Source organism: Sorex fumeus, unplaced genomic scaffold (genome assembly GCF_029834395.1).
Source record: "Sorex fumeus unplaced genomic scaffold, SorFum_2.1 ptg000055l, whole genome shotgun sequence".
NCBI lineage: Eukaryota > Metazoa > Chordata > Mammalia > Eulipotyphla > Soricidae > Sorex > Sorex fumeus.
In genome coordinates this window covers 16,415,112-16,433,216 of record NW_026606112.1, presented here as the reverse complement: position 1 = coordinate 16,433,216, position 18,105 = coordinate 16,415,112, and the positions used below count along the sequence as shown (strand labels likewise).

General features: G+C 44.5%; 1 protein-coding gene across 2 annotated transcripts in view; it reads left to right on the top strand.

The window, feature by feature from the left end:
* The window catches only part of PI4K2B (phosphatidylinositol 4-kinase type 2 beta), a 32,725-nt gene that overhangs the window by 5,027 nt on the left and 9,593 nt on the right, over positions 1-18,105 (top strand). For both annotated transcript variants that reach the window (XM_056125601.1, XM_056125600.1), the window contains exons 2-7: positions 6,267-6,403; positions 9,489-9,689; positions 10,654-10,785; positions 12,615-12,768; positions 14,051-14,106; positions 17,344-17,440. In XM_056125601.1, the coding sequence (XP_055981576.1) occupies positions 6,267-6,403; positions 9,489-9,689; positions 10,654-10,785; positions 12,615-12,768; positions 14,051-14,106; positions 17,344-17,440 (777 nt within the window). The remainder of the gene's footprint in view (positions 1-6,266; positions 6,404-9,488; positions 9,690-10,653; positions 10,786-12,614; positions 12,769-14,050; positions 14,107-17,343; positions 17,441-18,105) is intronic.

Sequence of the window (18,105 nt, the reverse complement as noted above, 5' to 3'; positions counted from 1 at the left end):
AAGAAGTCGAAAATTCTCAAGCTGTTGAGGGCCTACCAGGTGCCACACATTGTCTTAGTCACTTGGGATATATCAGAGAACAAAACAAGTACTTCTGCCCTCCTGGAATTTAGGTTGATTTGTTAGCACTATCAGCGATCCTGCTCAGTTGGTAGCGAGGGAAGAATCCGAATTCGTCGTGGGAAGGAGCCAAAGCCTGTGCAGGGGTGGGTGGAGGGCAGTGTCGGACTGCCGATGAGAGCAGGCAAGTTGCCGGATGTGAATGGAACTTGATCTGAAGGCTTCTAGAGGCTTTTTTGAAAAAACTGGTTTTAGAGTAGACCACTGAGGAGTACTCAGAGGTAGAATTCAGAAAATTTGAATACTATTTGATTCGGAGACAAATCAGAACTCCATAGTTTATGCCTTCAAAGATGTGACAGTGCTATTAACTGGCAGGGGAGAGGTTGGGGTTAACCCTGCCCCTCTGTTAAAAACAAAACCGATTGACAAGCCTTCAGACCTTATCCCCACACCATATATGCCTTAAAGTGGTCCAACTTGGGGTGGGTTTAACTCCAAGTTAAAGGCCAAAGGTACCTTTCTGTTTTGTTGTTTTGTTTTGTTTTTCAAGGCCACATCTGGTGGTGCTTAGGGCTCACTCCTGGCTCTGTCCTTAAGGATCACTCCTGGCAGGCTCAGAGCACCAGACGTAATGCTGGAGTTATTGAACCCGGGTTGACTGTGCAAGACGAGCACCTTAATCCCTGTACTCTCTCTTCTGTCCCAAATGTACCTTTAAATGAAATGCTTTAAATTTTTTTTTCCCTAGGGCAGATGCTAAGTAGCTTTTCCTTTTATCAGTAGTGAAATAGTAGACAGCTGTTGTCTGTTTAAATAACTTTCTAGATTCTGATGGTAAATTCAAGCCTTCTTCAAAGTATGCCTCATTTTCTTTTTTCTTTTTTTTTTTTTTATTAGTGAAACACCATGAGGTACAGTTGTAGATTTACAATTTTTTGTGCTTCGGTTTGATTATACAATGATCAGATACCCATCCCTCCACCAGTGCCCATTTTCCACCACCATGGATAATATCCCCCCCACCCCCATCCCCCCATCCCCCCCTGCCTCTGTGGCAGGGCAATCCCCTGTGTTCTCTCTCTCCTTTTGGGTGTTGTGGTCTGCAAAAGAGGCATTGAGTGGCAAACATGTTCAGTCCATAGTCCACTTTCGACATGCATCTCCCCTCCCTCCTGGGAGGGTCCTCCAAACACCCTTTATTTGGTGTTCCCTTCTCTATCTGAGCTGCCCTTTCCTCTGGAATGCCCAACTGGCCACTAAGTATGCCTCATTTTATGTGGGAGATTTTTCTAATTCACTCAAAGGGATTGCTCAGTAAGTGATGAGTTAAAAAGGAGATCGAGGACATCCTGGTTGATTTTTATAGTGACATTTCTGATCCGATTTTGGTTGAAACTGAATTAAGTATTCAGAGTGTGGTCATGGGCTCCATGAGAGGAACAGTGGCAGGCTCTGTGATGAGCTCATAAAGCCTAGCCCACAAGAATAGTTTGCTGACATCTAGTAGTCGTGCCTGTCCATAGTTTCCTCAAGGGCAGCAGGGGAAAGAACCAGAGCAGCCTAATGTGTAGCTGGTTCACTCTGAGCAGTTTGGCGGGACTTCCAACCAGCCCACCGTGGGCTCAGACAGAAGAGTGCTGCTTCTTTTGGTCTAGAGTTAAGACTGAGAGATGCCTGTTTGACGCAGGGTTGGCTTAGGATCAGAGACCAGCCTTTCGGGAGATACTGACAGACTGAGGTATGACACAGGAGGGCATGTCGGTGGCTGACAAGCCCCTAAACCTGGCAGTAGGGAAGGAGGCAGAGAAGAGAGGAGACAGGGGGACATGCAGTGATCTCCACCCATCTGAAGGGGCTTCTCCGCGAGAAGTAGACTTGTTTTGCTCCAGCTGGCAGCCCAGGACAGTGAACAAAACCACAGGTTTGTTTCTAGAGAAAGAGGTTTCTGTATTTGTTTTCAAACAAACCAAGGGAGGAGCATAAGGGAGTGATGTGCCATTGAAACTGTTTAACTCCCTGACCCAAATATACCCACTTTATGGAAAGCACAACATTATTGGGGGAGGGAGGGTCAGGTGAGATAAATAACTTGAATTCAAAGCCCTGACCGGGGGTGGGGGGAAAGCCATTTGACGAATGACCATGATTGCTCACACTTTTTGGATCAAAATTCATTCTGTTGAAATACTAACCCCTAGATGATGGTCTTGGGAGATAGTCTTTCAGAGGTGGATATATCATGAGGCTAGAGCCCTCATGAATGGGACCATAAAAGGCACCCAAGAGACCTTCCTTGTCTCTTCCACCATGTAAGGCACTGTAAGATGACACCACCTTGGATCCAGAAAGTGAGACCTCAGCGGAGTCTACAGAACTGCATGAAATTTCTATTGTTTATAAGCTACCCCTTTTATGATATTTTTATTAAAGCACTCCAAAGACATCTATTTCATAACAAGGGAAAACAACAAGGGAGGGCATCTAGCTTAAAAGGTACTCAAATAACTCTGAGATGGTAAAAAACTGAAAGAAAAACACTGTTACCTTAGCTATATCAGACTCATTGATCCAACAGATCATTTAACCAAGTTTTTGATTTAAAACTTAAAAAAAAAAATACACAACCTATAGGTGGGGGGACGGGATATGGTGCCTCCAGCAACCTGTAGCTATGGGGCAAGTGCATCAGCAGCTTGATAGTGCCTTCAGGCTTCCTGATACCCCCAAATTGCTGTTGCGCCCCATCAACTCAGGACCAAGTTTCCTGAGAAATTAAATGTCCAAGTTATGTATGTGAGAGCCACCCCAACAAACCTCCAGTTCAGCTATACAAGCTCATTTAGCAGTCTTGCTTCAGAGAGGGGAGCAATAGACTTCATTTATTTAGTGAAAGACTGAGTAACTCTATAAATACAAAGCACATTTCCAGGTGCTAGAGATACACAATGAACAAAAAAGACAAAAATCTTCACTTTCAAAGATTTCCAAGGATCAACAAAGCTGATTTGGAATTAGCATGTTATAGACATGACTAAAACCTGGGATTATTTCTTCTTTTAATAAGTCTGTTATGTATGCCCAGTGGCTCTTTGTATAGTGTTTTTTTCTCAGCACAAATTTCAGAATAGTAGTAACAGTTTTATTTCTGCCAAGATTAAGGCAGAATTTTAATTAAGGGAAGATTACATTTTGAATTTTCATAATAATGAATGTATTATGGTAGCATTTAGATGCTTTCCAAAATGTGAATAATCTTTGGTCTAGTGCTTTGAACGATGACTTACTAATTTTTCTGACAAGTGTTTATTGAGTGCTTATTATGTTCTAGAAAGTGAAAAACTTCTGGGCATGTGGTGGTGAAAGAAATCCTTGTCTTCTTGAAGCTCACAAAATAAATAACTGATGCAATATGTAAGGTGATAAGTGCTTGCCAGAAAAATAAGTGGAGACAAGTGAGATTGGATGGGATCTTGGCAGCCACCCTAGACCTTGGGCTTTTTCTCTGAGTGAGATGGAAACCAGTGGCTTGTCTGTACAAAGGGTCTGACTTGCGTTTTAAGAGCATTGCTGTTGCGTCTCTGTCGAGTTCAGAGAAGGCAGTATACTGTTGAGAAGAAAGGGAGAGTGGTCAGGAGACGCTTACAGCAATCTAGGCAAGAGTTGATGTGCCCTGGACCAGTGGAAAGAATGGAGTGGTGAGGTGGGTGGTAGAACTGCCCATGGGTGGTGTGCGGGGCCTGAGAGTTAGGGAGTCATGGATGAGTCCAAGGATTTGGACCCAAGCAGCCAGAAGCTCGGGAATTGCCAGCCACTGAAATAGTGAATGCGGGAATTAAGGGGTGCTCAGAAAAGTAGCACATAAGGTGAGAAATGGGCTTTTGGGTAGTCTGAGCTGTCACTAATGATCCAAGTGGGGATGGTGACTTTTGGAGTCCAGGCTTCAGCCGGAAGTCCAGGCTTGAGATAGAGAGGTGGGAGTCATCAGTCCTGATCAAGGGAAGAGATTGTGAACAGAGCAGGGAGCACTGTCGGGTCAGTAGTCTGAAGAATGAGGGGGAGCCAGCAAGGAAACTGAAGAGGCGCCCGGTGAGACCCGGGAACCAGCAGATGTGCCCATCCAGAAAGTTGAGTCCGGAGAGGCTCTGGCAGAGAGCAGTGATTGGCAGGGTCAGGTGGTGTTGGTCCAAGGACATATATGTTCAGAGGCCAAATACTGTGGAGGCCACTATGTACGCTAACAAAAGAAAAAAAAAACATTCCATTGGTGAGATTTCAGTGTGTGATTGGAACAGCAGCCCTGGCGGAAATGTGTTCCAGAGAGAATGAGATTCGAGTGGGTAAATAGAATGCACCAGAGAGGCTTTTTGCTAGAAAGTGGAGAAAAAGGAATGAGGAGAATATACAAGGGATTGAAGGGAGTCCTAAGAAGTTTAAGATGAAAAAGAAAAAAATCACAGCATGCTGTGTATGGTGATAGAAATAATCCATTCGGGAGGGGAAGGAAATAGTGAAATAGTGGCACAGGAGCAACTGCTGAGAGTGCATGACCTGAAGCAGTTAGGATGAGATGAGGCACACAAGACAGGGTGCTTCTGGCTGGTGCTTGCAGTGTACCTGGAGGTCAGTGTGGTGTGAGCGCCGGTAAGCGTTTGCTCTGCCCCTCTTAGGAGTGAAAAGGAAATGAGGTTAGGAGGATGGTGTTGGGGATTTGAGGAAGGGGGCGGGGTATGAGATTGCTTTCCAGAAGAGAGTATGGACCAGGGGCATTGTCTTGGTCTGCATCATTTATTATTTTACAGTCCTGGAGGTGGGACATCCAAGGGCCAAGTGCCAGCGTGGCCAGACTCTTGGGGCATCTCGCAGTCACCTGATCACTGTGTCCTCAGAGGATGGGGAAGTGGGTGCTGAGCACTAATCTCACCTTGGGTCCCCCACCCTTATGTCCTCTGAAGCTAAGTGTCTCCCAAAGACCCCATCTCTTAGTAGTCACTCTGGGGTGTAGGGGCTCAGGAGAGTTGGTGCAGAACTGGAGCAATAGTATGGCAGGTAAGGCGCTTGCCTTGCATGCAGCTGACCCAGGTTCGATCCCCAGCACGCCCATGTGGTTCCTCGAGCCTGATAGTAGTGATCCCAAAGAGCAGAGCCAGGAGTAAACCCTGAGTGCTGCTGCTGGTTGTAACCAAAAAAAAAAAAAAAAAAATTGGTGGCAGGGGCATATATGTAATCCATAACAGGACATAATGCTTTCTGAGCAACTGAAGGGCATATGTTCATAAAGTTGACTCATGGGTTATATTTCATTGTTGGAAGTTGTGCTGGGGGCCAAGCCTGAGGTCTCACACAGGAGAGACATGGGTCTCTCTCCTCCCACTCAGCCAGCACCCTGACCCAGGAGTGAGATGGATTTTATTTCCTTCTGTCTTAAGGCCTCACCAACAGTACTCAGGGTTTACTCTGGGCTCCGTTCTCAGGGGTCACTTCTAGAGGTGCTTGGGGGACTATACAGGGTGCTGGGGGTCGAACCGTGGGTCGGCTGCTTGCAAGGCAAGCATCTTACAGACGGCCCTAGATTATAAGTGAGATCAGACTGGTCTAGGATCGTCTAATCTCATTCGGCTAGATGGATCCAGGGTAGCCAAGAGCTGGGCAAGTCTTCAGGTGCCAGGGCACAGGAGAGAGAGGAAGAGTGATTCTGTGATGACTGACCATAGATGAGGCTGGTCAGGGGGAGAGGCGAGAACTGAAGAGGGTACATGTAAAAAGCCAGCAACGACTTGGTCGATTAGTAGGTCTGTAGGCCCTCGTGGTGGGGGAATTGGGGTGGCTCAGGGTATTAATTAGGAAGGTTGGAGTTGCTATAAGTGGAATGTCTGGTGTTTGGAGAGGTGTCTTAATAATGACAGATCTGACATGCGACGATGCTTTGAAATTGGGGTGGAGGGCCAAATTATGGGAAGAGACTTTCGAGTTATTTGAGGTGTTAGAGCAATTATTTCAACAAACAGGAATGTTGCCTTTTGTATGTTATTCCTTCTTGGAGCTAAACAGAAGTGAGCCTGGGTGGGGGATCAGAGCGGCTGGAATCCCAGGGCTGACGGTTTCCTCCATCCTAATGCCCGAATGCATCTGAGTGAAAATGCCCCTGCCACACAGCTGGCTTTCCTTCTTCCTGTTCTACATTAACATTCACTTTCTTAATGCAGAGTTGAATACGTTTTCGGATGATGCAGAATTTGCTGCTATTGTATTGAAAGCAGAGCAAGCAATAGAATTTGGAGTTTTTCCAGAAAGAATCTCTCAAGGTTCAAGTGGAAGTTACTTTGTGAAGGATCCTAAGAGGGTGAGATTTTCACAGACCTACTATATATAAACAGAAAGTTTGGAAAACTATTTTAAATGTGGAGTCATTATGAGTTTCTGAAGATATTTTCCTAATAAATCTGATTGCACCCTCTTTTCAAAAATAAAGGTCAGTTTGTTTTTTACTTAGCACTCTACTACCTAGAAATAGAGGTATATTCACTTTAAGCCAGTTCCGTGCTCTATTGTTTTATTTGGTTTCAGGCATTTTTTTGGACACTCAGCATGACATACTAGATTTGTTGAATTCATATTCAAAAGTCCTTACCTTTCAGTAAATCTTTAACAGTATCAACCAAGATGAGCGAATATTTGAAGTTCTGAAAATTGTTTAATGTTATTCCAAAGGTTTGTTTGCCCTTGGGATAATATTTTTGTGTTTTCTAGCATTACCGAAGAAGAGGCCTAGAAATTCAAGTTTGAAGGATTATAATGTGACAATATGAAATAAAGCATAATTCGGGAGCAGAAAAGAGAAAATCAGTATTATTTTTAAAGCCCTGTGACTGTTGTAAAACCAATAGTTTTATTTTTTTTTAAGATTACAACTTAATGGGTACTTACTTTGCAAGGATTGAAACTGTATTTTAAGTGTTTGAGATTTATAGGTAGATAACATCAGTCTCACTCTTCAGTCAGCTTGATTTCTTATTAAAATTTTTGATAACTTTTTTCATTACTAATTTAGGCTTTGTTGCATTATAGAGTCATTGTCACTGTCCTCCTGTTGTTCATTGATATGCTCGAGCGGGCCCAGTAACATTATGAGACTTGTTACTGAGTTTGGCATATCGAATGCGTCACGGGTAGCTTGCCAGGCTCTGCCGTGCGGGCGAGATACTCTCGGTAGCTTGCTGGGCTCTCCGAGAGGGGCGGAGGAATCGAACTCGGGTCGGCCATGTTGGTTGCATGCAAGGAAAATGCCCTACCCGCTATGCTATCGCTCCAGCCTGCATTATAAAGTATATACTTAAAATTATAAGATTTTGTTATCAAAAGATAGTTCAGTTACTAGTTTAACATATATTATATATATATAATAATAATACAATATATCTTAAGAGCCTAATAATAAAGGTTATACACTTTTAGACCTCCAAGAACCAACTATATTTTTAAGGGGAGAGGGTTTGTTTAGAATCAGTTAATTGGGCTGAAGAGCTATTACAGCAGCTAAGGTGCTTGCCTTGCATGCATCTGACCCAGGTTTGATCCCAGGCACTACATCTGTTGTCCCAAGCACTGGCCAGGAGTGATCCCAGAATGCCGAGCCAGGAGTGAGCCCTCAGCACCACGGGGTGTGGCCCAAAACAAAACCAAAGAATTTAAAAATAAAATTGGTTGATTTAAAAAGACAGGCAAGGGTCAAGGTAAGTGGACCTGGGAGGCCAGGCAGCCGTTCTCTTCTTTAAAAACAAAAACCGGGCTGGAGCAATAGCACTGTGGGTAGAGTGTTTGCCTTGCATGATTCCCAGCATCCCATACGGTCCCCTGAGCACCATCAGGGGTAATTCCTGAGTGCAGAGCCAGGAGTAGCCCCTGTGCATCACTGGGTGTGACCCAAAAAAACAAAAAATAAAATAAAAACAAAAAAACCCAGAAATATGGGAGTAGGTTAAAATGGTAGGAGAACGTACTTTACATACAGGAGCCATGGTGTGATCTTTGGCATTGCATGGTGTCCCCCGAATACGACAGGAATGACCCTGAGCACTGCTGGCAGGGCCTCCAAGCAAGCACAAACAGGATTGTTCATGTTGTTAAGTTTTCAGATTTATCTCTTAAAAAAATACTTTTTGAAAAACAAAAACTATCAACTTATCTATAATTTTATGAAATTTTGGGAATTTAGCTTTATCCATCTGTCAGTGTGTAGTTGTCACCACTTCCACAATTAAAAATCCCTCCCTCATATGTGGGATATAAAGAAGCGTAGTGTTAGGGCCAGAGAGAGAGTACAGTGGGTAGGGCATTTGCCTTGCCCGCGGCCAGCCTGGGTTCGATCCCTGTCGCCCTGTATGTCATCCTCCGCATCGCCAGGAATGAACCCTGAGTGCAGAGCCAGGAGAAAGCCAAGAGCACCAGCCAGTGTGCCCCCGACACCGAACCTCTTCCCCCCCAAAAAAGAAAGCAACTTAGGGAGGGAACCACAGATGGCCAGCGGCATCTTGACTGGAGAGTTTATCTGCAGAGACGAGTTTACCAGGGAGGGGTCCTTGGGACAATTGTGGGAAGTGGACACTCTGGTGGTGCATGTGCTGTTGGGGCAAAGTATGTGTGAAACTGCCGCTTACGAATCTCAGTACCCTAAAGAAAACGGGAAAGGCAGGAAAGAAGGCGAGGTAGGAGAATCTGAGCACAAAGGTGCTTGCAGGAGCCTGTCCTTAACTTTGTATTTCAAGACTGCCTTTTGTCATGGAACATGTGAACAGGTTGCTTGAGTATTTCCTATTATGTGGCATCAGCCCAAACACGATTTTATTCTCCAGTAGAGAATAAACAGATAAACGTAATTTGTTTACGTATAAGATCTTGAATAATAGCCATGCTAGGCTGGGTGGTTTTTAAATATTTGAAGATCAGTTGGAGCCCGGTGATAAAATAACAGATCAGTCGTAGTGGACCTGGACTAGAGCCTGGAGCACCTGAGACTGGTCTCAGCTCTCGTCTCACCTTTGCTGTGGTCTCCCAGAGTCCGGAGGAGAATAGGTTTGTGATTGTTGACTGATACTGAATGGAAGGATGTGATTGTTATTAAACCGCTCGTTATTTAAGAGTTACATCGAAATCCGTGGCGAAAAGAAGTTGAAAAAGAGCTGGAGCGATAGGGCAGTGGGTGGGATGCTTACCTTGCACGTGGCCGGCCCGGGTTCAGTCCCCAGCACCCTGTATGATCCCCTAAGCCCTTCAAGAAATAATCACTGAGCCAGGAGTCAGCCCTGAGCACTGCTGGGTGGGCCCTCTAAACCAAAACAATAGAAAAGGAGTGTTCTGAATGTGTTCTAAACATTATTTGCTGTTGTTACATTAAGAGTCTAATGAAACTCCTCCCTTTTTTGGTACAGGCAGTTCTTGGGGTGTTTAAGCCCAAGTCGGAGGAACCTTATGGAAACCTGAATCCCAAATGGACCAAATACGTGCACAAGGTCTGCTGCCCCTGCTGCTTCGGCCGGGGCTGCCTGATCCCCAACCAGGGCTACCTGTCCGAAGTTGCCGCCTCCCTGGTCGACGAGAAGCTCCACCTGGGCGTCGTGCCGAAAACCAGGGTAAAGGAAAAGAGGTTTTAGTTGTGCCTTTCTATTTCACAGCCGGCATGTGTGTGAACACTTGATCGCGTTTCTTTTTCTTTTTTGTTGACTTTTGGGCCACACTCAGCAGTGCTGGGGCGGGGGGGAGGGGGCCTACTCCCATCTCATTGCCCAGGGGTTGCTCCCAGTGCTGAGGAATCACGTCTGGGCCTCTTGCACGCAGCATGTTACAAATGCTCCAGCTCCCGCTGAGCTGCTCTCTGGCGCCGGGATGTCTCTGATGACAGAGCTGAAGGGGAGCCTCATTTTCCAGTTTTTTAGAGTCATTAGGAACTCGTGAGGTGACTTTGTGTAGACCCTCAGAATGTCTTGCTCTTGGGAGCTGAGACGGTAGGATAGAGAGGAGAAAGAGCAAATAGAAAATAGAGAAGGGTCAGGATCTATAATTCTCAGGCAGCAGGGCAGCAAATGTTATCTCAGAGGACTGGCTTTCTGTTTAGCCTTGATACGTTTTGCCATGAAGACTTGCTCCGAGTATTCCATCCTAGCTCTCCATTTCACAACAATCACTTCTTTCTTCCTCTGGCAAACCTTTGACTGCTTCTCTCCAGAAAGCGTAATGTGCCATTTATACTGACTTGACCAAAGCCTTTAGCCTTTCGATTCTAGATTCTCTTGGGTGTTTATTTAGCCTAGGGATAAACTTTTCTGATTTACAGCTTTACAGTTTCGAAGTAGGAGCTGGAGCAGTAGCTCAGCGGGTAGGGCGCTTGCCTTGCAAGCAGCTGACCCAGGTTGATCCGCAGCCTCCTTCCCATTTGGCCTCCAGAGCTTCTCAGGAATCATTTCTTAGTGCAGAGCCAGGAGTCACGCCCACGTCCCACTGGCTGTGGCCCAGAAACAAATGAAAAAGTGTCGTGATAGAATAGAAATACGAGAATGGGATTTCTAGTTAACTACTCTTTCTTACCTCAATTTCTAGGTGGTTTGGCTTGTCAGTGAGACATTTAATTATAGCGCAATTGACCGTGCAAAATCAAGAGGCAAGAAGTATGCTTTACAGAAGGTGCCCAAAGTGGGTAGGAAATTTCATCGCATTGGACTTCCTCCTAAGGTAAGTGAGCTTTATTTGAGACATAGTTTAGTGTCTAGTACCTTAGTTCCTTGGTTCGGCTTTGTGCTGTGATCTGTGGGTATCGGTCTTTTCATCTTCAAGGAACTAACAGCCAAAAAGTAATTGCAATGCCTCTGATGGAGCAGTTAGTTGATGAAGCTCAGAGAGCCAGTGAGGAGAGAGGAGGGTTAGTAACCCAGTCAGAGGGAGGGGGGGTTGTCTCCAACTGGGAGTGGCACCTCAGACTTTCCAGAGCAGTGGCTGAAAGTACAGATCAAGAGTAAGGCCTAAGGTTTATTCTCAGCCTCTCTCGCGAGGCCCAGGCAAGTTCTTTCCTCTCCAAACCCCAGTTTCTGGAAGAGAAGCCCGGTGATTCCGACCTCTCACACTGGAGAGAGAGTTCCAACAGGCTGGGGCCTCAGGTTAGATCCCCAGCAATTCATGGTCCCCTGAACAGCCCTGAGCACTGATCCAGGAGTAGCCCCTGAGCTCTTTGGGGTTGATGTTAAGATAATAGGAAAAAGAAATTCATGTCAAGCAATTGGTCTCTTAGCTGATGCACAGTGATGGTTCTTACAGCCGACAAGTAACTGCAACTGGAACTAGAGTGTACTGGTTTACTCACTACAGTGGATTTTATTTCCTTTTCAAATAAACTGACAGGATGATTAGCAGCTAAATAAGGGTGAGGAGGGCAGTCTAGAAAAGAGCAGAGGGCATTCAATGCATTTATATCTCATCATCAAATATACTTGACCTATGGTCTTGTTACTTTGTTGTGGCTATAAATTTATCTAGATGAACAAATGTGCTTAACTTGACATTTTTTAAGTTGTACTCCAAGGCAGCAGAGTTTGGACATTGCCGCAAGGCCTGTTGCTCCTTGAATATGTTGAAATGAGTGTGATTAAAGAAAGATTATTATTTCCAAATTTATGGCGACTCAAACTTAATTATACATGCTTTAGAAGAAACCTCCGGGCATCATTAAAATTTTATGCCAAGAACAGAAATGTTCAGATAAAGTTTTTTTTCTGGTGGTGATTATCTCTATGTCTGAGTGACCTATTAATCTGTGGGTCGTGAGCCTTTTAACTTTGTCTTTTCTTCCTCAGTAAGTTGTTTGGTGTGGATAACTGCTCATTTTAGTGATAAATAGCTTTCAGTTTAGATTTTTTAGAGGGGCCACACCCAGGGGTGCAGGGGATGCTGACAGGGCAAAAGATCAGCCCTCAGGCCTGGTGATTCGGTGCTCTAGGGACCAGAGCACCAGGCTGCACCCGGGGAGCTGAGGTGATGAGGAGTGTGACTCAATGCTGGGCAGGTGCTGGACCACTGGGACCATGTCCCACACCTGGAACTACCTTTGAAAAGGGATATATCTGGGGCTGGAGTGATAGCACAGCAGAGAGGGCGTATATCTTCAAGGAGAGAACTTTCGATGCGTTTGGTAGGTTTTTAATTATTATTTGTAAGTTTTAGCTTTGTTTTTCTTGTTACCTTATAGAAAGGATTTTTTGTGAGGGCCGGCGGGGGGTGGGGGGGGGGACGGGGAAGCACATCTGGTGGGGCCCAGGAATTATTCCTGAGTCTGGCTCTGCACTCAGGAATTACTCCTGGTGATGCTCAGGGGTGCCTTTGATTGAACCTGTGTCAGCCGGCATGCAAGCAAGTGCCCTTATCTGATGGACTGTCTCTCTGACCCCACTTATAGAATGTTTTGGGGTTTTGTTTTGTTTTGTTTTGTTTTTTGGTGCTGCTGCTGAGAAATTAGAATGTTGACCTCTACTTTTCATTTTCTTTTCTAACTGTAGTTCTTAAAATTGTAGGTTGGTTCCTTTCAGTTATTTGTGGAAGGTTACAAGGAGGCCGAATATTGGCTGAGGAAATTTGAAGCTGACCCTTTGCCGGAGAATACTAGAAAAGAGTTTCAGTCACAGTTTGAAAGATTGGTGGTTTTGGATTACATCATCAGAAACACAGGTATTGTTCACTCAAATCTTGTGCGTTTTCGAAGGGTATTCGTCTCTTGTCAACCAAATCAAAGACATGAAATTTTGATACCCCAGCGTTGAGACTGAGTTTCTTCCTGCCTCAGAAACAGTGGTGACTTGGAGTGTCCTGGGTCGAACAAATGCTCTGCAGGAGATTCTACCTCCGCAGACCCTAGCCCAAGAGACGGAGGTCACTTCCTACTCACTGCAGGGATTTCTGGGCAAACCCAGTTATCAGCAATGTTACCTGTCTAATGAAACGAATGAAAACTTGATAGTTCGGACTCATTTTAGATGGTCACTTTGATGTTAGGTTAACATCAGCTTTAAAAGCATTAGACCAACTTTATGTGCTGGCAGGGAGTGGTGATACCAGTAATCAGTGACTCTAGATGTGGTTCCCAGGACCGTTCAACCCAGAACTATGTGGGGACTTGTCTCAGAAAGAACTCGCCAGAATCTTCACAGGCTCTTTGAAGTCGAAACTGTACAAGTACGGGCCCTAGTCTGTGTCTTAACAAGCCCTCCAGGTGATTCTTATGCATTATGAGGCCTAAGGAGCATTGTTCCAGATTCTTTGCTCATTTGTATTAGTTTTTTAAAAGACATTACATACTTTTCTAGATTTACCTTTTTAACCTAATATGGCATTAGGTTTATTTCCAAATGAAATGTAGCATGTGCAAGACTTCTCTCCAGGCCTGTCCAGGAATTTGCCAGGTAACTACAGGAAGGAAAGGTTTTTCCGGTTTTTTTATTTGTTTGTTTTGTTTGGGGGCCACACCTGGCGGTGCTCAGGATTTGCTCTTGGCTCTGCACTCAGGGATAACTTGTAGTGGGCTTGGAGGATCTTTTTGGGGCGCCAGGAAATACAGGGCAGCTGTGTGCAAGGGAAACACCCCACCTGCTATACTGTTGCTCTGGCCCCCAAAGAGAGGTTGTCTCTGATTGGCCTTACTTGATTTAATAGTTCTCGATGACAGTTGTACTATCTCAGACCCATTATTTGGAAAAATAAATGATTGTATGTTTAAACACTTACAGGGCTGTCTGGTGCGGAATAAATGCTTAGTAAATGTTAGCTGACATTTATGACTGTGTTTTAGTCTGTCACTGTTGAATTGGAGCCTGTAGTCTGTAGACGTTTGCCAGACATAATCAGTGGAGGTTTTGAAAGTCAAGATTAACTCAAGTATGCCATACCCTTGATAGTAAGTTATGATATTCATAAAAAATGAAATGACAGATTTTGTTTTGTTTTGCTTTGAAAGACAGGGGAAACGATAATTGGTTAATCAAATATGAGAAGCAGAAGCTTAATATTCAGGTAAGAACGTTTTAAGTTTAGTACTCATATACACATACTATAAATTTATATGATTCTTCATTTAATTTTTATGTTGCCTGAGGCTCAAAGAATGATACCAACTCAATATTTTTTCAGTACTTGGGAAATTCGTTGTAGAACTGCCTTACTTTACTTTCCTCTGATAGTCTTCTGTGATGATTTTGTTTTTGTTTTTTTGTTTTTTGGTTGATTGATTTTTAGTTTTACTAATTCACTTAGTTGTGATTCTTGTGACTCATATCAGTTAATTGTGTTACCTAATAAAATGGAACATATGCGCTTTACTTGTGAATTATATCCATCAAACTTTTTTTAAAAAGTACCATTCTAAAAAATTTTTTTGATAAAAAGTGTTCTACTTGTAGAACACTTTCTACTTGTTTCACTGTGCATCAAAACCCTTCACACTTCCAGAATAATCGATTTTAGATCTTTGACTAATCAATTGAAATTTGATTAGTTCAGGTTCAGGTGTGTGCTCTGTGGCTCCCCAGCACTGAGTGCTCCCAGGAACACTGCCACGCGGCCTGGAGCAGGCCTGGTGGTTTCCCTCTAGGGCCTCCACTGGGCCATGCTGCAGATAGTCTTGCGCCAGCTGCCAGCTGGTCGGGAATTGCCAAGAAGAGCTCCTCCCAAAATAAATAACTGAATTGGAGATACTTTGTTCCGATTTGCTTTTTTAAAGCAGTCTAGAGTCTGGAGTGATGCGGGGGGCCCCGCCAGACCACTCTCCGGCCCGTGGAGGTGGCCCTAGGATCCGTAGGTGCAAGGAGGGACCAACCGAATGAAGACACAAGACACAAGAGACAGAGTACAGTTTAGAAACAGAGATAAAGAGACAGGACAGGACTTTATTCAGGGCAGCAGGGGTATTATATACTTTGCGACGCAGGAAACTATGCTTACATTACAGAAGGCAATTACATCACTAGGTCATATCATATATTGTTAGGAGAGTTACAAAAACTATATGTTCCATGTGCTTGATTAGTCAGTGTCAGTGACTTCTTATTCTTGGGCTAGCTGTGACAAATGTTTTCTTTTAAATAATCATACATAGCTCATATTATGCACAGGCTGTGGTTAGAGCAGACGCAGTACCAGATTTGCGCTAGTCAGGACCCGCTTGTTCAGGGTCACGTAGGCCAAGATAACCATACATAGCACAGGCACGTAGGCCCTTGGTCAGTTAAAGGGCCAGCTTCCCACAGAGTGATAGTGCAGCAGGTAGGGTGTTTGCCTTGCACACGGCGGGCTTAGTTTCGATTCCCAGCATTCCATATGGTACCCTGAGCACCGCCAGGAGTAATTCCCTAGCACAGAGCCAGGAGTAACCCCCGTGCATCGCTGGGGGTGTGACGAAAGAAAGAAAGAAAGAAAGAAAGAAAGAAAGAAAGAAAGAAAGAAAGAAAGAAAGAAAGAGTGAGTCTATATTTAGTTATTCAAGAAAATCATTTCCTAGAAAGAAAGAAAGAAAGAAAGAAAGAAAGAAAGAAAGAAAGAAAGAAAGAGTAAGTCTATATTTAGTTATTCAAGAAAATCATTTCCTGGGCCAGGAGCTCTACTACAGCAGGCAGGATGTTTTCCTCGCACATGGCTGATGCAGGTTCTATCCCTGGCACCCCATGTGGTCCCCGAGCCTGCCGGGAATGATCTCTTGAGTAAAGTGCCAGGTGTGAGCACTGCAGAGTGTGGCCCCCATACCAAAAAAATAATAATTTCTCCGAAACTTAGCATCCTCTCAATCCCATCTCATCACTTAAAACTGTTATTCTGGCATCACTTAAAAAGTTGGCACTTGTGGGCCAGATATCTAGTTCTTCAATAGAGCATTTGCCTTGTGTGTGGCCCATAATTCACTGCCCCCCTCCCCACCTCTTCACACACACACACATACACACACACACACACACACACACACACACACACACACTTCTTAATGTTGATAAAAGAAATTTAAAACTGCCATTGGGAGGAAAGCAGAACCTTGGTGGAGGGAGAGTCACACTGGTGGTGTTGAAGCACTAAATGCTTCAAACGGCTGTTTAACGAACAACTTTGTAAGGCAAAGTGTTTTTAATAAAAATCGAAGAACAAATTTATGAACAATTAAAAACAATTAAAAATTGAGAAACAACAAAACATTCATAATAATAGCCATAAAAAGAATAAACCCAGGGCTAGGAAAATGGCTCCGAAGGGCAGGAGTGCAGCCTTAGTATGCGAAGGTCCCGGGCTCCGTCCCCACGTCCCCAGCACCAGACAGTCCCTTGTCCACCCCCTTCCTTCCACCCAAACCCAAAGGTGACTTTGTTGTCTCCTTTTAAAGACCAGGGTTTTGCTCATGTGCAGTTGAACAGTGTCTCTAGAATAAACCATGGGAGGTCCCCAAATGATGGAGTTTGGCTCCGTGTGGCCTGCCACAATGGTGGGGAAAAGGGGAACGCAGCTGCGCCGTGTCTGTGGGTGTCCTGGGTGCCCCAGTTTCCTGCCGCACCCACAGGTGTGCGTTCGGTTTGCTGCCGTGTCGCAGCTGACCCACTTGCCGTGGGAATGGAGTGTGCGGGGTGCATCCTGCCATGATGGCGTCCTGCCGGGTGCCTGCTGCCCTGGGCTGCCCGGATCGGCCTTAACCCCCACCCCACCACGTGTCCTTGGCCGAAAGGACCGGGAATGACTGGGAATGAAGGAAGCTGAGTGAATGGGTGCAAATGTTTATTGACTTTCCGAAGTGTTTGGACTCTTTGAGACTTTTGTGGTAGGGCTTTTTTGTTTGTTTTTGATCAGAAATGTACCGTTGAATTGTAATTCTTGCCTCTGTTACTTTTGCCGATTAAATTCTGGTCTTAATATTAGACTTCGTTTAGTTGAATATAGCAGTTTCAAAGAACCTATCAGTGATGGTAAGTGAAGTGTAGTATATGCAGATAGCACCTCTAACTCTTAATAATTGTAAGCCCTCTTCCCCAAGGAGGAAAAAAATGAAACCACTATTATATAACTGTCCCTTATCAAGTTAAAGAAAATGGTGATAAATTTTTAACTGACTTCTTTTTAAAAGTCTTTTCCATGAAGGTTAAATTTGTAATTTAAGTTTTATTTTTGTAGGCTTTTCAGGTGAAATCACTAAAACTTCCGTAATGACAGTGAATACTTTTCCCTTTGGGAAATACTCATGTGAACTTCTTTAACAACATAACGTGTTTTCTCTTTTAGGAGACAAAATCAGTTGAGAAAGAACAACTTATTAAAATAGCTGCAATTGACAACGGTCTAGCTTTTCCTTTTAAACATCCTGATGAGTGGAGAACATGTGAGTATTTAGAATCTTCTCTAAATTCTAGCGTTACCCCTTTTCCAAAGTCGGAAGGAAACAGCTTAGGAAGAATACAGAAACTAGATAAACAAACTTTCCATCCCTTAGGGCTCAGCGAGGCACAGGGCACCAAGGCGGGCACTGGCTAGACCCCGGCTTGCCTTTGGCTGAGCTCCATACAACGGTCTGCTCTGCGGCTTTCTGCGGATCTGCTTTTAAAATAAGTTTGGGCCCCGGAGCAATAGTACAGTGGGGAGGGCGTTTGTCTTCCCGCATCCCCTGTGGGCCCCTGAGCCCACCAGGAGTAATTCTTCCTGATGCAGAGCCAGGAGTAACCCCTGACATTGTGAGATGTGGCCCAAAAATAAAACTAATAAGTTTGGTGGTGGGGGTTGGAACAATAGTACAGCAAGAAGGGGGTTACTTTGCATGTGGCCAACCCAGGTTCAGTCCTTGGCACCCCATATGGTCCTGTGAACCCACCAGGAGTGATCCCTGAGCTCAGAGCCAGGAGTAAGCCCTGAGCACTGCCAGTTGTGACCCCCAAGCCAAAAAACAGACAAAAAATTAATTTGATAGTGTTTTAGGAGTCTGTGGTGTTTATTTTGTTTTATTTTGCATTGCTGGGGATCATACTCAAGCTCTACTACTGAAGTATATCC